The sequence below is a fragment of the Glycine soja genome, chromosome 9 (genome assembly GCF_004193775.1).
Source record: "Glycine soja cultivar W05 chromosome 9, ASM419377v2, whole genome shotgun sequence".
Classification (NCBI taxonomy): Eukaryota; Viridiplantae; Streptophyta; class Magnoliopsida; order Fabales; family Fabaceae; genus Glycine; species Glycine soja.
Genome location: NC_041010.1, coordinates 43,204,676 through 43,228,115, shown reverse-complemented (window position 1 = coordinate 43,228,115; position 23,440 = coordinate 43,204,676). Strand labels below are relative to the sequence as shown.

The 23,440-nt window shown below is 33.0% G+C and overlaps 4 protein-coding genes across 7 annotated transcripts; 2 read left to right on the top strand and 2 right to left on the bottom strand.

Moving 5' to 3' along the window:
* Positions 1–3,417: 3,417 nt before the first annotated feature.
* Positions 3,418–6,935, top strand: LOC114425041 (purple acid phosphatase). The gene is made up of 8 exons (XM_028391772.1): positions 3,418–3,740; positions 4,162–4,362; positions 4,502–4,613; positions 4,928–5,157; positions 5,320–5,458; positions 5,869–6,089; positions 6,355–6,476; positions 6,569–6,935. The coding sequence occupies exons 1-8, from the start codon at positions 3,573–3,575 to the stop codon at positions 6,768–6,770; spliced, it is 1,395 nt and encodes a 464-aa protein (XP_028247573.1). The 5' UTR covers positions 3,418–3,572; the 3' UTR covers positions 6,771–6,935.
* A 3,603-nt stretch (positions 6,936–10,538) lies between these two features.
* Positions 10,539–12,485, top strand: LOC114425043 (cytokinin riboside 5'-monophosphate phosphoribohydrolase LOG1-like). 2 transcript variants are annotated; one of them, XM_028391777.1, is made up of 7 exons: positions 10,539–10,827; positions 10,940–11,037; positions 11,126–11,156; positions 11,256–11,355; positions 11,438–11,508; positions 11,827–11,970; positions 12,103–12,485. In XM_028391777.1, exons 1-7 carry the CDS (start codon positions 10,810–10,812, stop codon positions 12,196–12,198), a joined length of 558 nt encoding a protein of 185 aa, XP_028247578.1. In that variant the 5' UTR covers positions 10,539–10,809; the 3' UTR covers positions 12,199–12,485. The 2 variants fall into 2 exon arrangements, with proteins under 2 accessions (XP_028247578.1, XP_028247577.1); XM_028391776.1 differs by having other exon boundaries at positions 10,539–10,838.
* Positions 12,486–13,130: 645 nt separating this feature from the next.
* Positions 13,131–16,902, bottom strand: LOC114425042 (actin-related protein 7-like). Of its 3 annotated transcripts, XR_003669188.1 has the most exons (8): positions 16,701–16,902; positions 16,179–16,394; positions 15,955–16,096; positions 15,022–15,266; positions 14,170–14,353; positions 13,957–14,024; positions 13,519–13,722; positions 13,131–13,405 (listed from the first exon to the last, which is right to left on the bottom strand). XR_003669188.1 is itself a non-coding variant. In XM_028391773.1 (7 exons), exons 1-7 carry the CDS (start codon positions 16,776–16,778, stop codon positions 13,570–13,572), a joined length of 1,086 nt encoding a protein of 361 aa, XP_028247574.1. In that variant the 5' UTR covers positions 16,779–16,902; the 3' UTR covers positions 13,131–13,569. The 3 variants fall into 3 exon arrangements, 2 of the variants coding, with proteins under 2 accessions (XP_028247574.1, XP_028247575.1); XM_028391773.1 differs by having other exon boundaries at positions 13,131–13,722; XM_028391774.1 differs by having other exon boundaries at positions 13,131–13,722; positions 15,022–15,173.
* A 734-nt stretch (positions 16,903–17,636) lies between these two features.
* Positions 17,637–21,604, bottom strand: LOC114425039. The gene is made up of 3 exons (XM_028391771.1): positions 21,307–21,604; positions 20,941–21,233; positions 17,637–19,955 (listed from the first exon to the last, which is right to left on the bottom strand). Exons 1-3 carry the CDS (start codon positions 21,488–21,490, stop codon positions 17,916–17,918), a joined length of 2,517 nt encoding a protein of 838 aa, XP_028247572.1. The 5' UTR covers positions 21,491–21,604; the 3' UTR covers positions 17,637–17,915.
* Positions 21,605–23,440: the final 1,836 nt, after the last annotated feature.

The following is a 23,440-nucleotide window of genomic DNA, read 5'->3' as shown; positions in this document are numbered from 1 at the left end:
ATTTGATAGCCCTTATCAAAAGATGATAATTACTTGTTGCACTTTTATTGTTGCTCCATGCACCTTTTTAACCTTTTAGAATACTTATTCCAGAATGTAAAATTACACCTCGGAATAACATTTTTCTAATGTAAATTTTTATTAATTTTAATTTTTTATTGATTTATTTTGTTTTTAGGACAACTCAGATTTTATTCAATGAGAACATTAAGAATGTGTTTGGTTTAGAGGAAACAAATGAGGTAGATGAAAATAGAATAAGGATAATTTAAAAAATGAGAAATAAAACTATATGTTGTGTTGTTTAATTTAAGAGAAATAAGTGAGAGATAATATTTTTTTTTGTCAAAAAATGATTTTTTTTTATAACGAGGTAAGATAAAAAAAATTTAAGCTATGAACGTACCACTTATAATTTTACTCTTTTGTATCAATCTCCATCGGTCATTTTCATCTTCGGTTTTTTATTTCTGTCAACACATCCCAACACAGCCTAAATGTGACCCAACAAGAAACAATTAAAAACAGAATTTCCAAAAACTTAAAATAAGGAGTTGTAGTTTTCTTAGTCTTGCCTTTCTTCAAACTTCTAACTCCGACGTTCATCCGTGTTTTTTGTTTTTTTTTTCTTCTGATAAAACGTTCGTCCGGGTTTAATGCCACTCTTATTTGATTAAATTTTATTAATTTTCTCTAAAGTATTAGTTAAATTAACACGAAAGAAAGAAATTTTCGATAAAAGAAAAACATTTATTTATATATGAATGACAATGAACGTATATATACAAGAGTATTTAATAGTTATTATTTGATATTAAGGTAATTTTGTAAAATAAGTAAGAACTAAATAGAAATAGGATTATAATAGAAAAATAATAATTAATTTCATCATACAATTTTTAAATCGTGGAAAAATCAAATAAAATCTAAAATTATTTAATGCCTTACCATCAATTTCTTAAATTAATCATTGGCATGCATTGTTTTTCCAAAAAAATAAATCAACAACATTTATATTAGAAAAAAATATTCGCATGTCATTATTAAATTTGAGAATTTAAAGATTTTTTTTTTTAAAAAAAAAAGAGAGAATAAAATTTAAAGATAAGACTATGTTTGACAAAACTAACTCCAGGTTAGCTGGAGATTAAAAAACTGGTAGTTAGAAACTAAAAAACTAGTTTTATTAAACTAAAGGTGTTCAGTAAAACTAATAATTGAAGTAAATTGAAAAATGTAAAAAATGACAAAAAAATAAATAAAATCATGATTTATTTTTATAAAAAAGGTAACAAGAAAAATAAAGAAATATATTTATCATAAAAGTGGAATAAAATATAAAAAAACTAGAAGCTACTAAGGTTATATTCGGCAAGACATTTCAGCTAGTTTATAATTTGTTTTACTAGCTGAAAAATTTATTTGACTATTTGATAAGTAATTTCTTTTCAACAACTAGTTTTATCGAATATTTTTAATTTAATAAGTTAGTTTCTCAGTTTTCGGCTATTAGTTAGTTTTTTACGTTCCAACTAACTTTTCAACTAGTTTTTAAATTAATTTTGTTGAACATAACCTAAAAACTTGTTTACCAAATAGTCAAATAAGTTTTTCAATTAGTAAAAAAAACTAAAAACTAACTTAAATATCTTGCCAAATATAGTAAAAATATGCGCAACTTTATTAGTTTATCCTTTTATATGTTCAAAAAATATATACACCCTAGTATTTTGAAAATATTAAATGCCACAGGATTATTTATCATTGGGTTAAAGATGATTTGGATCCCAGAAAACAATTGTTGTGGTGGATGTTAAAAGAAAGAGAAGTTGAATTTTAAAGTCTAAACTCTAAACATATCTTTCAGTTAATGTAATCATATTTGAATCACTTAAGATTATTATAGACGACAAAAAAAATTCTAAATATTTAACGTAATTATTGAACTCCATATATATTTAGAATTCAAAATTGAAATCACTAGTTAAACAATAAGTGATTGGTCTAAGAAGTACTAAATTGAATCTCTTTAAGTAAAGCTTCATATTTGAGTCTTGTGAATTAAAAAAAAAAAGTTGTTGGACAAGGAGAATCCAACTAAAGGTGATGAGCCAAATTTTTTTATGGAGATTAGTCATTCAATAACATGATTAAAAAAAAGATAGAAGAATATCACTCATCAATTACTCATTGATTCGCGTGGTTGGTTATAAAAGAAAAGTAAATTAAGACTAAAATATAAAAATTAGACTGGCTTAGTTGATCATTGGTTCAATCGGGACCCGAAAATGCAAACAACTCAATTTAGTCGAATTTGGTAAAACATAGTCACCGACCGTGTTGGCCTCATTAAGAATTTTATTTTTTCTACAATTTTTATAACATATTAAATTATTAAATAGTTAATTATTGAATAATATATAATATATTATAATAATATTATTTTTTTATCTTGCTAACAATATATAATAACTAATTATTATCATATTGATGATGATATAATTTAATAATTATATGTTTTATATATTTTATCCGGACTTGTTCATGCTCATATAATAATTTTTATATTTAATCTTATAAAATAAGAGTTTTTCTTAATTATCTAATGATAATATTCATAATTTTAACGTGGGTTGTACATTTTTTTGATATTTTAATACCTACAAATTAATTTATAATAATAAATAATTATATAATATTTATAGTTTAATTATGATAATAAATTTAATTTTAAAATATAAAAATATGAATGCATCATATTTTATTAAAAATATTAAATATATATCTATATCTATATATATATTGAATCAATCGGTCGATAACAGAATTGATTTTCATAACACCGATTAAAACCAATGATAAATCAAAACATTTTGTAACTTTTATGAAATAACACTGGCCTATAATTTCATTTGACTATGACCATTTCTTTTTCAAAATGACATTGAAAAATGTAATGAATGAATAAAAAAGATTCCAAAGTGTTTGACGCCATATATGGAAATAGTGTCTCATAGGTCTTTACTGGGGCTGTCCGGCCCATTCGGGCAACTTGTATGGTCTGAACGCCACTCCTCATATGCTTCGATTTAGGCTTGTGCATTCAAAGTCAACTTTTTCGCCATATCATTGTAATTTCTAACAAAAATCTTTTTCGTATGAGATGGAAGAAAAAGTAAGTGAGAGAGCGAAACTGAAAGATACATACATGATGTGACGTGAAAAGAAGATAGATTATATGCATGAATATTATATCATTATTGTTGATTTTCTATCATTATTTTAATCAGTTCACCACCTCAACTTAACTGAAGCCGAATATTCATTGGTTTGTTTGCTGAGTCTTGGCAATTAACGTAAACACAATCGTATTTTGTCTTTCGAAGAAAACGATGATAAATGTTGCTTGCTTCACGGACCCTCCTCTGTCTCGTTGACCTCTAATGTGAATATTCCTCATCATATGCCATTCCATTCATTAACAGTTAATAGTACTTATTATCATAGAGATTAGAGAGTGCATTGGAATAATAAATAGGCGACCCTGGATCACGGGTTTTGAGCAAAACAAAATGGGTGTTGTGGAGGGTCTCTTTGCATTGGCTTTGGTTCTGAGTGTTTGCGTGGTTTGCAATGGAGGCTCAAGCAGCCCCTTCATTAGGAAAGTTGAGAAGACAGTGGATATGCCACTTGACAGCGATGTCTTTGCTGTTCCTCCTGGTTATAATGCTCCCCAGCAGGTACCTACCTACCCTTCTCTTCTTCTTCTTTACTATCTTCATTTTTAATTCTGGTTTTCTGTTAGAGTAGAGAGGGAAGTGGTTAATGATGCTTTGCTGCCCAGTGAATCAAGTTCTGTACTTGCCATTAACCAATGAGTGAAATTTAGATGCAGTTTTATGCTTGTGTGCCATTCTCCAATTCAAATTAGAGTTTCACTTTGATAATCTGAGATGATGTTTGATAGAAATCTTTATTATCATCATATTATCCAAGTGAAATTTCAGTTCTGATACCAGCATAGCACCAAAAACACCAATAGAGCTACATCTATGCTTTGTGCTTAACCAATTCTCTTTCTAAATTCAACATTTTTACATTTTTGCACCCTTTGGGATTTTTTCTTTCTTTGATTTGAATCAATGGCTCCTATGCATTAAGGTTCATATAACGCAAGGTGACCTTGTGGGGAAAGCAGTGATCGTGTCATGGGTGACAGTGGATGAACCGGGGTCGAGCGAAGTGCATTACTGGAGTGAGAACAGTGACAAGAAGAAGATTGCCGAAGGAAAACTTGTTACTTATAGGTTCTTCAATTACTCATCTGGGTTTATACACCACACCACCATCAGAAATTTGGAGGTAATTATCTTTTCCATTACTTTGGTTCTATGCTGTTTATTGTCCAGATAGATGCCAAGCTAGAAGCTTGGGAAAGAAAATAAAAAGGGCATTTTGCTTTGTGTATCAATTGTTGATATGTGTGCTTCTTTTGGGGCAGTACAAAACCAAATACTACTATGAGGTTGGACTTGGGAACACAACACGGCAATTTTGGTTTGTGACTCCTCCTGAAATTGGTCCTGATGTGCCATACACATTTGGTCTCATAGGTAAGTGTATTAATATTCTATCAAAGTAACTTGGGGTTGCTATGTTAGCTGTTATTTGATACAAGTATATTCATGTTGATAAGTTGTCATAAAAGTAGGTGGTTTCTTAATTTCACCGTGCATTGGGCGGTTGGAAATAATTGCTTTTGTACAGACAAGATTTATATAGTATCTTTTAACTCATAATGTAGATAGTTGTAGCAGCTATACGGTCTTTATCACCATGAACAGTTGAACATGCACACATAATGCTATATGCATATGCCCAAATAGGCCAATATGTTTGCTGTAAACTGGTTTGGCATTATTTGCAGGGGATCTTGGTCAGAGTTTTGATTCAAATAAGACTCTTTCTCACTATGAATTGAACCCAAGAAAAGGACAAACTGTACTGTTTGTTGGAGACCTCTCTTATGCGGATAACTACCCAAATCATGATAACGTTAGGTGGGATTCTTGGGGAAGGTTTACAGAAAGGAGTGTTGCTTATCAACCATGGATATGGACTGCAGGAAACCATGAAATTGATTTTGCCCCAGAAATTGTAAGCTTCTCATAAGAATTAACTTTATTTTGTTTTAACTATCTGAGAAACTTTTCATTCTTTTCTTTTTTTCAACAATGAATTCTAGCCTTCGTGTAATGCATTTTCCTAGTCCAAATCATAGTAAATAAGTTTTTAACATGGATCACTGCTTTGTTGTAGGGTGAAACCGTACCTTTCAAACCTTATACCCACCGTTACCATGTTCCTTATAAAGCATCTCAAAGTACTTCACCCTTCTGGTATTCTATCAAGAGAGCTTCAGCACACATCATTGTTTTGGCCTCATATTCAGCATATGGTAATGCTAGATATGTCTTTTGCATGATACATACTTATGTAGAGAACACTGGCTGATTATATGATTTCAGATGAACATGATTCTGTTTGTAATAATTTCACCTTAGCAATTACCTATATAACTTAGAAAAGATCAAATTTTACTGAAAAATTTCAGTTCTTAGATCTCTCTTTCTCTATATATATATATATGTGTGTGTGTATGTATTCATTCAATGATGTTGGTGTCCTTAAGTCCTTGACCAACAACACTTGCCTTAAATAATCTGTGTGTTTGTCTGTGTAACCATGCAAAGTTAAATTGCGTTCTTCTGCCGCTGTTACTGCTTGGATTAAATGCACATAATCTGTGATATCCCTGTTTTTTTAAAGTGATATCTCTTTTGTTATAATAATCTTCCATTTTCTCAGGAAAATATACACCACAATATAAATGGCTTGAAGAGGAGCTACCGAAAGTTAACAGGACAGAGACTCCTTGGTTGATTGTTCTGATGCATTCACCTTGGTATAATAGCTACAATTATCACTATATGGAAGGGGAAACAATGAGAGTAATGTATGAGCCCTGGTTTGTGCAGTACAAGGTTGATGTTGTTTTTGCTGGTCATGTTCATGCCTATGAACGATCTGTAAGTGCTAAAACTTGGCTTCTTAAGCTACTAACACTTCAATTCCTCATTTGAAATTTCTACTACATGTTTCTGAAAGCCACCTGTATCAATCTTGTATCATTAGGCTTGTTGCATTCAAACTTGAAAAGATAACTATGCAAGTAAATGTCAGTTTCTGTCCCTAAAAACTTAAGATGGAAATAAACTACAAAAATATTGCACAATTAATATACTTCAATAATCTTTTTTGAATTTGTCTGATTGATGAGCTACTATGTATCAGGAGCGTGTTTCCAATGTTGCATACAATATTGTAAATGGTCTTTGTGCTCCTGTAAAAGATCAATCAGCTCCTGTATATATAACCATTGGTGATGGAGGAAACCTTGAAGGTTTAGCAACCAAGTAAGTTCATTATATGTAACATGATGAGTCTTATCACATTTCTTCTTACTTTTATGCCACTAAGTCTGATATAAACGACATTTGAGCTGCAGCATGACAGAACCACAGCCAGAGTATTCTTCATTCCGAGAGGCCAGCTTTGGACATGCCATTTTTGACATAACGAACCGAACTCATGCTCACTACAGCTGGCACCGAAATCAAGACGGAGTTGCTTTCGAGGCTGATTCCGTTTGGTTTTTCAACAGATACTGGCACCCAGTTGATGATTCCACGGCTCATGTTTCACATTAACACAAAGATTCACTGGTCTTATGAGAAGAAAGACCAAATGTGATGCCAATAAATTCATGAGTCGGCAATTGATTGTATGCCAATACCACCAACATTGATTTTAGCAGTGTCTTTGTATCTTTCACATTTGATAAATGCAAATTGCTTGCTTATATTCTAAAACACTTTACACTCTTATCATATCATTTAGGTGCACTGCATAAACACAAAAACAACTCCTTCTCAAATCCATCATCAAATATGCTTCTAAACATTTCTCCAATACGCCTATAAAAAAAATAAAAAATTCTTCGGTACGGTAGCATTTTGATGCAAAAAAGATAAATTTTAGAGCTCTACCCTTCGCACCCCATTGATTGAATGGTAGAGGATGGTTGCAAATGGAAGCTGGTGACACAAAATGACTAGTTTTGTTTTTCTTTTGCCACCTTCCATTGCCCTTATTCCTTCTTAAAGTATATATGAAGGTAGAAGAGCTTAGGAGGAGTCTGGTGTTTTATTGTGCTTTTTGTTTGGAGACACTTATCATAAATAAATTTGCAGAGTAATCATTGAATATTAATTTTTTTTCCTCTTTTGGTTACAAAGTTTACATCACCAAGAAACAAAACCACAAGCCACAAAAACCAGCACCATACTTTACTGCTTACAATTAAGCTGAGGAAAACTAACCATTAATACAACACTACCAAGCACATTGATTTCTGAAAGCTGCATATGACAGCCTCCTAAAAGAAAAGTGGTTTTCTTTCCTGATAACAAAAGCATGTTTGGGACAGCTAAAATTTCACAAAATCAACTGTTCGGTAGAAAATAAACTGTTTGAAAACTGATTATAACTATAATTTACTAGACATACAATCGATCGTTAAAATAATTTAATTTTTGCAGTTGTCCATGATTTCTTGTTTTGTGTGCGTATGTTGAGAAAACTATTTTTGTATGAAAAAAGTGAGAGAAACAAATGAGTCATATAATCATGCATAGTAATCATGAAGAAAACTATTTTTTATTTTTTACATAAAAGAAAGTGAGAGAAACAAATTTGAATCATATAATCATATGCGTAGATAATCATGAATCGTGATTGAGTATTTTTAAAAATCATGTGACTTGTATGTTCTAATTTTAACCACTCACGATAAGATATACTACTAATTATCAATATTTATTTATTTTATCCACATGTATAGTATTCGATTTGAACATTGGGGCATTGGGGATCAAAGCTCACAGTCACCGGTATAATTAGTGGCTTGGCAATGGAGGACCTCCACATTGTCCAATATCGGGCAATATGCACCAGGAAATGGGAGGTAATTATATAGGTCTTGGTCTACGTGTGGAGTCACTTGAGTGTTGACTCATTTAAATTGTGGGCAGAGTAAACTAAAACTCAGTATTATCTTAGCCCATTTAAATATGGACTTAATGGGTTAGTCCCTAAGTTAGATGAGTGACTTTTGCTATTTAGACCGTTTGACTAAGTGCACCCCCGTACCCCCCTTTCTACCTCCCAACTATTCATTATATCTTTTTTCCTTAAAGATGTACACCCTTTTTGCTTTTCAGAAATATATTTTCATAATTAAATATACCTATTCTGAAAATATATATTTGGAACTATAATTTATAATTTCAAAGATGTACTTCTAGAATAAATATATTTTTTTTAATAAAATATCACTCAGGAATTAAGATCATTGAGGAGAAATAAATAAAAACTCATTGACAAGATAAACATCTATCTTATACCGATGTTTGTTTGTTTTATTATTCTTTAAATCCTAATTTTAAACAATCTTCATCATATATTCATTATATAATATTGTGTTTTCATCAATAACATACGATATTTTGTGTTTTCCTTCATGTGACACTATATTTCAAGGTATGTTTATGATTAACTTCATCTATTTTACACCTTAATTGTAAAGTAAAACTTTTGATGATATTTTTTTTCCTTTAAGTGTGTTCATTCATTTTCAAATCCAAGTTTGTTAACAATTTAGTCCTCAACCCTCAACGACTCTTAAGCACTTTGATTGAGGCAAGTATTATCATCAGAAATATCTTTTTGGAACACATATACCATTTCAAAAATTGTATCTCCAAAATAGGTATATTTAATTCTGGAAATACATTTCCAGAAAGCAAAAAGGTGTACGTCTTTAAGGGAAAAGGGTATAATGGGTAATTGAGAGGTAGAAAAGAGAAGGGGGTAAGTGGTGTACTTAGGAAAAATGGGAGTGTATATAGCAAGAGCCTAACTGAGTTTGGTTCATAGGATTGCAGACCAACCATTTTAGCCCACATATTATTTTTAAAAAAATTAACTAATAGTTTACAAAAATTAAAAAAAGAAACCCTAAATTAATTATTTTCGCAAACTAAAAAAAATTAATGTACTTGAGGTCTTTGAAATTTGAATGTTAGTCATTTGATATTTGGTTATTATATATCAGGTGTTTAATTATTTATTGTTGATTGATGTTCAAGACATTAAGTTTTTTTATATTTTATTTGATACTTAGATGATGAAATATCATATTTTTAGTTAGTTTTTTTTATGGTTTTATAATTTAACAAAATTATACAATTTTTAAAATTTAATTAGATTTTTAAATATTTTTATTTAGATTTGTGACCTAGTCCACCAACTTGCAAGCCAGTATGAGATGAATATGGATCACCTATTGCAAATACTGTTTATTTCATAGGTCAATCTAACTCGGATCTATTTATTTGTTGACTTGTGTAAACTAAATTGACCCACATATTTAACTTTAGTTTAATTGAATTATACTCTTAAAATACACACATAAAAAAGGTTCTCACTAGATATATCCCTACATGTAAAAATGGTGATAACTATAAATTTGTACATGATACAATTATACACAATAATCAAGATTAAAACTTAGTCAATAATAATACACTAAAAGAAGTGACACATTTATACGTGTATATATGATTGTGTATGTATGTAGTGCAAACACTTACTCAATGATTATATGTGTGTGTAGGTGTATAGCAAACACATTACTCTATGAACAGAAGAGGGGGCTGGGGAACACCACACAAAAATTGAAAAAGTAATTTGGTAAATTTGTTTACCTTTTTATCCATGTCGTAAGGAGTTTGTCTTTGTCCGTACGAGGCAAGGGAGTCCATTGACGTTTGCGAAAATGGACAAAGCTAAATCACGGATCCAGCAATTACGACCAAAATCATCTATCTATTCTTTATTTATTTTTTTAATCAAACAATAAAAGATAAATTAAAATAATTAACAATTAGGCTGAAATGTTATCACTATCTCTAAAACTGTCACTATCCATACCATAAGTAAAGAGTTGATCGAACTAAATATAATTGATTTGATTGAATCAAGGTAATAGTTGCTTCTAAAATTCAGCCTAGCTTGATTTAATTGTAGTACAAACACATTCCCTGCACGGTAATTCAATTTCAGCATACTGTACACAATTGGTGGGGTCGTTGGTCAGCGCAGTTTTTCTTCTATATTCTTTAGAGATTATGAGTGTCTCTTAACATATTAGATCAGAGACTAATGTATTCACAATGCGAAAGAGACTAAAATGCTTGCAATGCAAAACTTTCATTAATCCAAAAGAATTTTAAAAACAATAAAAATCAAACATAATTTCTCTCGTTAAATTGGTCAACTTAGTTTAATAACATTATTATAGTGATTGATAAGAGAGTTGACAAGAATAATAGAAGATAAAGAGGGGTCTTGTCTAGCCAAGTTCTTTTCAAGGAGGCAGAATGGTGTCTTTAAGATAAAATTGTCAATTGTGTTCTTTCTTAAAAAGGGGTGTCTCCTTCTGTTACCCAAAAGCTAAATATCTCCTCTTTCTTTCTTTCTGGATTACCCTCCTTCCTTCCACCACTAGTACTTTTATTGGAAGGATGGAAGAAGTAAAGGTGTCACCAGAAAATAAGCACAAAGGAAGGTTCCAACGAATATGTGTATTCTGTGGTAGCAGGGTTGGATATAAGTCTTCATTTAGTGATGCAGCTCTTGAGCTTGGTAAATTGTTGGTAATTCTTTTTCTACTATTATTTGCCAATTCATGAGTATAGTACTTCTTCTCCTTTGTACAACTCTTGCATGTATTTTTGTTTATTATGTGATTTGATAGGTTGAAAGGAAGATTGATTTAGTTTATGGAGGAGGAAGATTAGGACTAATGGGTTTGATCTCTCAAACTGTGCTAAAGGGAGGTCGCCATGTTCTTGGGTATTATTTTCTAATTTTCTTAATATAGAAAATTATATTAGACTCCCTTTAATTCATGAACTTCAATGTTTGTCTTTTTCCTTGTTAGTGTGATTCCTAAAGCTCTGCTGCCTCTTGAGGTACCATTATTTTCATCCTTGATTACTATGATCATGTGCTTCTTTCAATCTGAATTATTCATAATGAAAGGCTTGCACTGATCAAAGCCTACAATTTAGATATCTGGGGAAACTTTTGGAGAAGTGAAAACAGTTGCAAATATGCATGAAAGGAAATCAGTAATGGCTAAACATGCTGATGCGTTCATAGCCCTTCCTGGTATATTAAAGTTCCATACTCTAAACATTCTTACAGTAACTTCACATCTATAGAGATTCAACCAAAGTTTCTAACTGATCAGGAGGCTATGGAACCATGGAAGAGTTGCTGGAGGTGATAGCATGGTCCCAACTAGGAATACATGATAAACCAGTAAGATTATCCTCAGTAACTCCTGTTGGATGAATGAATAATACACCTACTAAAGAGTCTTAAGGTCTATTAAGAATTCAAGAAATCTCAGTAAATACTATGCCTCTAAAATAAATTATATTAGGCCTAAGGATTAGAGGCTCACCCTTCCTCAATCGGACGGTCTGATATCATTAAAACTTGAAGCTTGGAAAGCAAGAAACATTTAGAAAGGCTTCTTTTTCAATGAAACAAACACCTATCTAATCCAATTATGGATATGGTTTTTTTTCTCCCTTAATTTGTTGCTAAATTGTCATTCTAACTGTGAATCTGCAGGTGGGTTTGTTGAATGTAGATGGGTATTTCCACAGCTTGCTGTCCTTATTTGACAAGGGAGTGGAAGAGGGTTTTATAGACAACTCTGCAAGGAATATTGTAGTCATAGCAGACACAGCAGAAGAACTCATAAAGAGAATGGAGGTACGATATTACACGAGACATGCTGATTGTCATCATGTTTGAAGAGGACGAGAAAACTAAATTGTATGGTAGCCTTGTAGGTAGGTAACAAGTAGTGAACTTGTTTATTCATTTGTTTAATTTTTTTTTCAGGAATATGTCCCCAACCATCACAAGGTTGCAACAAGACAAAGTTGGGCAAGGGACCAATTATTATTTGAGCCTACTGAAACTGGGGAGATCCTATGATCTTAGATGTCTTTCATCCATATGCATAAAGAATATATAAAGAAAAGTTTAGTCCCATAGAAAAAAAAAAAAAAAAAAACAAGTACCATTTACTCTCTCTGTCGTGGAAATTTTAAGATTCCACATTATTAAGCATGAAACTGAAAGACCCATTGACTCCGTCGTTAAATTATATACCATAACGAGGAGGGCAGAAAAGAAAAAGATAATGTAGTTCTTTTTTTTAAGAAAGATACGTTGTTCTTAATTATGATTATTCACCTTTAAAAAAATTGATTATTCATTTATTTTTCAGTATGTGGAAGGGTCACGGACGCCGTCCACTTGTTCCTTAGTTATATATATATATATATATATATATGCGCGCCCGCGCGCAAATTGTTCGCTAGAGTTTGATGTGCGAATTGAAGCCTCTGGATTTGACTCCATTACTCTTGCTTGTTCTGATTCTAAAATCGACCTCATTATATAATTGACACGTTTGTTTTGTAGCCTCTTTTAACTTTCAAAGAGAACCTATGCAATGGACTTGACGATTAATTGGTAACATTTCCCACTCAATACGAGGCAGCAAGGATAAGAGATATCTCTGAAAATGATATCCTCTGTGGTATAGTTCCTATACAGTAAAAGAGAAAAACACAGTATAAAACGGAATATACTATTTCAAAATTTGTGGGTGTTTTTCCTTCTTTTTTTTCTTTTTGCGTGTTTATCTTTTGAAATTATAACGCATCAGAAGATAGTGCTCAGGACGTGGCTGCATGCCTACTTAGGTACAGGTCCTATTTATAACACATGCATAACTTCATCATGCTAATCTAACATGATCTCATTTCACAGCACCTATTGCATGAAACCATATTCACGTAAAAGGTATAACAGCTGTGTATGCTGCAGTTAAGGGAAAGTTAATTAGAAATTTAGAAGTCTTGCCTATAACTTTCCTTCCAAACTATTATTAAAACATTAATACAAGATATATTATTAATTCATAAATTAAAACATAAATTCCAAACTATCATATAAAAGGAACAAAGGGGTGTGCTAGAAGAGGTGTAGCTAGTAGCTACAGGCTACAAGGTTACAAATGGCCAAAATGAATATTTTACAGGAGATATCCACATTACAAAGATATGCAAGCTCCTAGAGCTCCAACATATGCATGTTTAAGGAACAGGTATTTACGGAAATCTTCCACTGCTACCTGGGAAGTCATGCAGAGTGAGAAGATTGCATTAATGGAGATCGCTGCAGCTTTTAAGATATACACGACATCTAGCACTTGGAATATACAGCTATTACAGCATGTTACAGTACCAGTAGATGCAGAGGAATAAATAGTTGTTGAAACCATGTGGATAGATACTGTTAGAAGCATTTCCGGTGAACAATGGAAGGTCCAGTTTCATCATAGTCTGCCTTAGTTATATGCTGATTTTGAGGGAAAACCACTTTGGCAAGTATGGCACCTCCCACCCATGCAGAATACATGGTTAAATTTTCTGGCATATATTCTGGAGGCTGCAGTAAGCCAGAGATTTATCCACCAGTTGAAACATAAGTTAATACAAGAACAATGATAGTATCTTTGCAGTTTTTAATGTTATTCATGTAAAAGAGGCAAAAACCCTTTTTCCCCTCTCATCAAATTTTGATTTTAAAATCTACCAAATTGAAAGAAAAAAACAGCTATTTATTTATTATAACATTTAAGTTGTTATAATTTGAAGTTACTTCTCAAGATAACCAAATTACCTTAACGAGTGTAGGTTGAACAGCAGATGAACTTAAGCTAGATTCCTTCTGAAATCTCTCTTCAAAACCTGCAATGAGAAGCAGCATTAGCCTGTCAGAATTTACTCATAGCAACAGCATTGGCTTAGGTAAGAAATCTAACTGTTGTGAGATAATCCCCATCTTGTCAGGATTATCCTAAACTCACCAGAACTACTGAAGATTAAAATTTACCTGCCATAGAAGAAGTGCCACCACAAACCACAGTATTTTCCAGCAGCTGCCGTTGATTATCAGATGACACAGTTGAAATAGCACGGACAAGCTGATCAACAATGCCATGAGCCTCTAAACCCAGTAGACATGGCTGGAATAAAGCTTCCCCAACAGTATATCTTTCTCTCCCAATTGTTATTACCTATAAGATAATTCAACTTTCAGATGAAGTCATAAATTATTGAATTGAAGATCCATTTATGGAACTTAGAATATAAAAACATATCGTTAACACTTGGGGGAAGGAAACAAAGCTTGGTGAGTTTGGTAGTTTTTATCCCATCAAACCAGCCAGTTTGGCTCGGAAACGAAATAATCTTCAGGCTGGTCCAGAATTTTGAAAGACAATTCTTTGTCAGCCCAGTCTAAAAAAAATGCAGCTGGCTCATTAAATAGAGATCCAGCTCAAACGCACTTATGGAGTCATACTGTTACACTGCCCCTCCTAATGGAATATGGAAGTTACTGATACAACATTTAACACTTTGAGCTTGCAGATAACTTGCAAAGGATTTCCTCAAAAAGCTAATTAAAATATATAACACAATAAAAGAAATCTGCATGATAAGCTACAAAGATCAGATTTTTAAATTCTAATCACAGAAAGTTGAAAACAGAATGTATTCCAGAGTAACAAACATCAGCCACCTCCTCACTTTTGCTCATAAGTTTTGCTTAAATCAATCAATCATAATAATCCAAAGAAAGCCTTGTTTTCTCTCCTTACTGATTCTTCATTCCCATATTTCCTTCCCCCTCTATCAATTAGTATCACTAGTCAAACCTATCTTTGAAATTCAGAAAGCAGACCTGTCCATCAGGAAGGGTGTGCTTCTCCACAGGACAAGAATATCCGGTCTTCTGATAAGCTAATTCATCTTCAGCACAGCATGAGTACAGCTCTTTTATTTTCTCCACATCAGACATGCTGATATTTACTTGTGGATTGGACTTGCCAAGTTCTAGAGCCAGGAAATTAGTTAGGTCAGTACCTCCAAACTCAAATCTTCTTGAGGCAATGTGGTGAACAGCACCCTCAATTACCGGTGCAATATCTAGTTATCAAACCAAAAAGATCATGATGCACATAACAACCAGTTAGCTACAGAACATGTTTCATATTTGAAGATACTCAGACATCTATTTATTTACTCCAATTGAGAATGCAATATTTACTGGAACACAATTAAAATGGCCATCTCAAACCATGATTGAAGATAAAAACAATATCAGAGGAAAAATCATTTTTCACACCATGAATTGATACTTTTAAATTATTGAACATATCTTTGCCCCTAAAAGAGCAATTGAAATTTATTCATCTTTGGAAGAATTTAATGTTCTATTTTCAATAAATTTTGAGTAATATTTTCCTCATTGCATTTACCAACTACATTTAAAATCAAAATTTATTCTTGATTACATGAGAAAGTTGAAATATTGTAACTCCTAATACTTAACTGCAGAAGAGAAAATTGTGGAAAATAACTTGTTTCATCTTTCAAATTGATTCCGTGAGGAAAACAAGTCATAAGGAAAAAACTGGCTTGGTGGAACTGTGAAACTGTCCTAGGAATCTATGTTATCTCATATAGGTGCCTAAGCACATGATTCTTTCCACTCAGCCATGCAGATAACAAGACAAAAAGAAAATTGCAACAAAAAAAATGGTATCTAGAATACACAAGGGCACAAGGTATATACAATGGCGAGAAATGGACCACAGCATTCAGGTGTGGATACCTATTTTTCCATGTCCAATATCAACAGTGCAGCCTGAGATACGTCCCACAGCATAGAGTGATAACACTGCTTGTTCTGAGGCATAAAACCCTGAGATGTTGAATGTTTCAAACATTAGTTGCACCAACTGTTCTTTGTTCGCCTGGAAAAGTGGAAAACGAATATTAAGCTATTACTGGCAATTCCATTAAACAAAAAAGGGAAATCAGACAAGTTTGAGAAACCTTAGGGGTACAAAGTGGATCAGTAAATAGTATTTGTCCTTCATTGCCAATTTCCCATCCGAGGCCACTATACAAAACATGGTGCAACAAATCTTCAATGGCATCCCAATCTCTAATAAATCCTCGCACGACGGGATCAACGGTGACATTGTCAGCCAGTGAACTATCAGTGACTGATCCATCATCGAGCAATTGCTTCATCTGAGTGGGAATTATCTGAGTGATATGAAAAGAGGGAAAATTAGGGATTCTGACTGAGATAGTTAGGTACTAAAAAGGTGGCATGATTGTGCGGTTGTGAAGTTTAAACATTTACTTGAGAATAGCTAAGTGGGTTAGAATTATGCATTAAAGGAGTGTGGAAATTATCTCTGTAATGAAAGGTATTTAAGAGTAAGATAAGAAGAGTATCATGGCAGAGTAGTAGCAAGCATAATTGAGTTGAGAATTAGAATGAAAAATTGAATTAAATTATGAGATTAAAGTTATAAGAGTAATAATAGAGGGAGAATGAAAGGAAACCATGGCGGGAGTCTGGTCAGGAATTGCAAAGTCCGCTTTGAGAAGCTTAGAGCCGACGTCCACCACAGCTGCTTCCATCCCTTCCTTCCTTTGCCAACCCTAAACCCTATCCTTTCTCAATTCTTTCTTTCTTCACTTCAAGTCTTCAACTCTTTTCCCTCTCCACCTCTGGTTACGCCCAATTATTATTTTATTTAAAATTCTCTCAGAAAACTAATACAAAAATGATTATTTAAAAAAAAAATCAAGGACCACACGGAAAAAAAATACAACATAGTTCAAGATAATTTATATAAAAAACAATATATAAATTTTTAAAATGCATTTCATCGGTTATATTAATTAATAAAAAATACAACAACACATATATACAATTAATTTTTAAGTCAAATTAACTTTTTTTCTTCAAAAAAGTCAAATTAAATTTTAAATTAATAATTGATTTAACTAATGAAAGTATTTTAAAATTTCATCTAATAAATTTATATTTAAAAATTAATGACTGAGACTGACATTACCTTTTTCATAATTAAATTAAATTATATGTCAGAAAAAAGAATTAGCTTATGTTATTTTTTTCTTCACTAATAATTTACAATGGAAGATCAGATGTTTTTGTTATATAGACAAAGATTTAGGGTGTACACATAAGTCAGTTTAGGACAGCCCATTACTGGCTGAAGCCGTGAAATTTCCAGATAAATCACCAGCATGAAAGGACTAAAGATGAGATTTTACAATGAAATATTTAAAAGTTTGATTTTATATAAACATTTACCAATACAAAATAATAACAAAATTTTCAGTATATCAAACTGTAGCTCTAGTAAAAAAAATGTCAAAAGTTTTGGTAATTGCAGCAACCTTATACCTATTAATTATATATATATATATAAAAAAAGATCAATAATGTCAACAACCTCCAAACGCACAAAATAAAGAAGAAAAAAATATGATTTAATTGCCGATTAATGCATATAAAGAAAACATATCACCTCCGAATAATTATGCAACTACAACCAAGAAGTGATTGACTATTTACCGTTGTCATGCATGCAACATTAAGCCAAAAAAAAAAACTAAAGATTGTTGAAATTTAGAGAAGGGGAGCAAGATGATATTCATGAAAATAGGCTATATATACAATGCCTAAAAGATTTAGATTCACGAACTCAATCAGGAACTAGAAACCACTTCATACGAAACTTGACCCAGTTATTGATCACGTTTTCGTTTATGATCCTCCGGCAGTGGCAGATTGTCATCTTCATTGTTCACAGGTGCAATTATCGAAGAAGCACACAAGTCTTTGTCCACAGCAAAATGGCTATCGCTAGCTGGAATCACCAGTTCCCCATCTTCTATTGAAATCAAATTAGACTGCTCCTCAACTGAGACATCACCATTGCTTTTCAGTTGTTCCTTAACGTTAACATCATCATTGCTTTCCTTGACAGGTTGATCTCTTGAACTGGTCTCTTGATCTTGTGTCCCCACTAGAAGGTCTTCAAGGAAACGCTCGGTAGCAGGACTTCTCTGAGAAATGAATTTCACATCCAATATTGGGTTTTCAAAATCTACAACAGAGGAAGCAAGTGCAAATCCAAGAACATTCTCTATGATGTTCTCATGGAAGGTTTTTCTAGGGACCTCTGCTGCAACAGTAAGTTCAGTTCCTGAAGATGGTCCTTCCTTGGTGATACTATGACCAAAGGGGGTCTGATTGTCAACCAACTCATCTGAAATGTCACTTTTCTGACAATTGACTTTACCATTTTTGTCTTCTTCAAAGCTGTCAATAAGACCAGTTTTTACACACACCTCATCTTGATCTCCTTCTGCACTGCAAAGCTGGTCATTTTCTTCAGCTTCTTGGGCAATCTTTTTGGAGTGTTTATCATTAGAATCTGGGTTTATCTTCTCACTGTTTTCCCAAGTATTGGATGAAGCCAACACTTGGATGAGACTAAATTCCTCACTGTCAGTTAGATGAACTTGGTAATTTTTTGCTATCTCACTATTATTACTCTCGTTGTCATCATCATCTTCATTTGAAAACTCAGGGGCTTTAACACTTAAACTTTTAGTATACTTTGGAGAGTCTAAAGACAAAGAAGACAAAAAACTAGCTAAAGCAGAAGATAAAGCATCATCAATTGACTGCTTTCCTTTATCTTTCGAAGAGTTTATTTCTTGTCCTGATGCATCACCGTCTTCGTCCTCACCATCAGGAAACTCAGGAGCTGTAACTACAAGACCTGGGAGCAATTGAGTAGCATTTTCTGAATCAGACATGAGAGCTGAGTCATATGGTACCTCTGTGTGTAAATGTTTCTCATCTGATTCATTTTCCCTAGTGATGGTATAATCAGGACAATCTTCAAAAGAGTTGGCATCTGATTCAATACAAGAAGCATCGGGAGCAGAAATTCTAGAACATGATGGCAAAGCAGAAGTCTGCAATTTCTTAGTCAGAGTATCCAGTTGCAGCTCAACTCGCTGAAGTCTTGCCTCCATGCTGCTCATGGGCATTACCATTTTCTCTTGAAAGCCAAGACAGATTTCTTCTATCCTGTCCATGCGGGATACAAGTTGTTCCAGGGCCCTTTCAACTTTGCCACCCAAATAATCACCATGATTGCTCTCAGGAATAGAACCTTGTGAAGGAACAGCACTACAATTGCATTCCGTTTTAGCAAATTGAAAGGGAACAGCACTGTGGTTGTTCTCCATTTCGGCAATTTTTGAGGTTACAACACTGCAAGTGCTGTCCATTTTAGCAGTTTGTGAGGATACTGCAGCATGATTGCTCTCTATTCTAGCATCTTGTGAGAGTGCATCTGGCTGGGAAGGACCCACCCAACCTCCTTTTACCTCATTCAACTTCACTTCTTGAGGATCAGTTATGCTAGTGTTTCCTTTTAGCTGAGTTTTAATTACAGAATCACTTGGGAGAGTTACTTCCAAATCATCCTCCGAAACATGTAGCTTTTCCTTTCTAAGAGAATTTAGATTGCTAAGCCCTGTTGTCTTAGATAATTGCATTAAAGGGAGAAACATAGCCATGAGAGAACTGCTAGATGAGTTTTCATTATGGTTTTCTTGGCTTTCTGAATCAACTGAATCAACGGGATCAGCAAACACATAAATCTCATCAACGTAAACACGGCCTTTGTTCTGAAGCGAGAGCAGACGAAGAGTAACAGAAATGCAAGGATTTGCATCATTAATCTCTGCTGTAGCCTCATAAAGATCCTGGAGACAGGAAAAGAGAACACTGAAATCAGAAAATCAAACTAACATTGGAATGATACCACCATCTAATGTGACCCATGAGAATCTAAAAGTTAGGAGAAGAATGCATCATTTGAGGTATGTTTGCGTACTTTTCAATTTTCAAAATAACACTCCCCTTTCCTAAGAGATGAAATGTAATACTTTCTTTTCCATTTTGATAAAATGGACCTTCACTTTTCATGATCGAGCCCACCAAAGGATTTTTCCTGACTTTGTCAAAACCTTGCCCGTAGCATCGCTAATTTTGAATAACCTACTATCAAGTAGAGGTTCAAGTCTAGCTGCTGCTATTGATGTAGAGAGTAAAAAGAAAATTGTTCCTAAGACTAGTTGAAGTAGCAAAAAAACATAGCATGTATTAATATCTATCAAGAGGGGCAGTGTAGTTCACGCAGAGGATTACTGCACAGACATAAATTACAAGCAATTTTACCCAATTGCTGTCGCGGCTACTAAACTAACCTCTAAGCGGGATTTTAGTGGCTCCAGAGTAACAGAACAATGGCTCAAAACCCGTACAGCCCAATAGCTCTCATTCTTGTAAATATCTCTTTATGTGAATATTTTTCTGTTATGATCCTAGAGTAAATTCTAGAATAGTATGAGCTGTAATTTGTGAGGCAAAAAGGACATTCTTTACCTTATCCCTTTAGGGTAATACGTGTATATAAAATTGTACCTTTTTGCTGAAATGAAAATATACAGAATTCATTACCTCAGTGCCTTGAATATCTTCTCTCTTGTCCTTATTTGTTTTACAGAGGAACAACACTATGTTCTCCTTTACTGAATTGATGCAACATTGTGTTCTACTTCATAGGGAATATCCATTAATTGCGTACTATTTATTTGCTAATTTAAACGAGAGCGAGCCAAATGGTGCAATCATTTAACAATCGAAATAATAAGCATTGAAGGAGAAGAAGTGCAATGGAATGAATACCTGAGACTGAGACAGAGAGGTTTTGGTGGAATTGGGGTAGGGTTTGGTTTGGGAAGGAGAATCAGGAACTTTGACTTCAACCCAATCATCTTCAGTCTTATTAACGTTATCGTCGCTCAGATTTTGAATAGAAGGAGAACGAAGAACCTGATCGTCTCTAACAGCGATACCGCATCGGACAGTAGAGAGATAGTCGTTGTTGGTGCGAGAATTGGGCGCATAGTAAATCTCGTAGACGCGAGCCGTGCTCCGAACGTAGATTTGTCTGAGCTCGTGTTTCTCCGCAAAAGTAACTGCAGACAAAATAATCAATTGTTATTTAATTCAAGTATAGGGAGCAGGGAAAAGATGAGAGAGGTTGGTTACTTTTGATCTCGCAAGGAGTGGAATCCGGAGAAGGGGGGTGAAGAAGGAGAGGAGTGGGGGTGGATTCAGAATCATCGTCATCGTGGAGGAGTGAGAGAGAGGATTGGAAGGTGATGCAGTCGCGGATAGAGCCCGAGGCAATGGTCCAGTTGCTTTGGGAATTCCAAACTGTCTCCATACCCATCACTGATCACTCCCACAGCAAGAAGAAGATGATGAATCCCAGGCGACAAATCAAGCAACCTACCTACAAATTACAAAATCACAAGTTTGCTTCTGTTTCTGATTTTTATTATAATGTATATACTTTTAGCCCGTATATCTTCTCCTAATCTTAATACTCCGTTTCTTAATTCGTTAGGTTGCGTTTAGCATGGTTTTTCTTTCATTTTGAAATTATTAAAAATTAAATTCAGTTTATGTTTTAAGTTTTCAATTTCATTGGTTTTGAAATTTTAAAAATTTGTTGTAAATTGAAAATAATTAAAATAAGTCAACTATTTTATCTTGGATGAGTTTGTTTAAGCTGAAAAAAGTGCTTTTAAATAAAGTGATTTATTTTAAGTGATTCTTTAATTTATAAACATTAATTATTTTTTATTTGATTACCGTTATAAAAAAACACTTTTATAATTAAAAGTAATTATTAATTTATTTGGCTTACATTACTATTTTATCAATAAAACAAGTATATAACATTCAAACAAGAATAAAAGAGAAGCTAAACTCATTTCATATCTCTAATGTTAAAAATATTGTTTGAAGAAGAAATATGCTAACTATCACGGAGGGATAGTGAGATAAATAGAAAAAGGGAATGATTTAAAAAGGAAAGGGGAAAGAGGACTCAAAGAGGGACAAAGTGACAACAACCAAGCGACCTGAGATGATGGGTGAGGAGGGTCAATCAACAACCAACAATGAGGGTGATTTCTTAACCATCATCTTCTTCTGACGATGATTTCTCAGTCATCGTCTTCTTCTACTCCGACAGCAAATTTGGCTTCGACGGTGGTTGTTGACGTGCCATGTGTGGCGGAGGAGGTTAAGGTGCTACAATAGAACCAATGCATGACATGTAGACGGGGCTATTAGGGTTCAAGTGCAGATGCAGGATGATGCTTTGTGGGACCCACCATTACCTGGATTAGCACGCGTGCAAGTTTAACTTTAAGGAAATGAGGAAGGAGCAGATTGTGAAGCCGGATCCGGTGGTGAAGGACGAGAAGCTCAAGAAGATTTGAGAGGAAAGAAGGAGATGATATGGTAATGACTTGTCGGTGAGTAGGCTTGATGACGTGACACTCTGTCTGTTACATTATCACTTAAAATAAAAAAGATTAACGATATGTACTACAAATTTTCTCAAATATTTAGTTGAAAAAAAACGAATTTTACATAGTAATATGAAAACGACCTATTTTTTAACTATAAAAAACATATTTAAGCAAATTATTTACACTTATTAATGATTATGGAAAATGCATGCACATGAAACTTTTAAATTTCACCTAATACTTGTCACACTTAAAATTTATTTTTTATGTTTGTCATAATTTATAGATTCCAAACACTTAACATTCCTTTGGTTGTACTAAAATTATGGAGGAGAGGAAGTAGATGCACCAAAGAGCATAGAATTGGGTTGACTATCTACCGATGCAAAATTTCTCTCTCAAATAAAAAGATTTGTAAAGAAATAAAATATTTTACTTTCAATCCTCGTTCTCTCTCTTTCTTTTTTCTCCCTTTCTTGTAAAAATTTATCCAAGATCAGATCAATGATATAGTAAAAAATAGTCATTGGATTTACGAATAAAAACAAAACAAAATATATTGATTTTTTTTGGTAAGGGGAACTTTTTATTGTAATGTAACACATATTAATTTTATAAGAATAAGTGAGTATTTTCATAAATTTTATCATTTTATTTATGTCTTATTTTTCACCTATTTATTTTCAACTAAATCATTTTTACTTTGATCCTTTTTTTTACTTATTTTTCTTCTCTTCTCAGAATTAAACAATCCCTTAGATTTTTTGGGAGAATTTTCCATTTCTCCAAGAATCTAACGTAACACTTTTATTCAAAACAAAGAAAATCAAGTAAAATAAACGAATTTTATTTCTTTT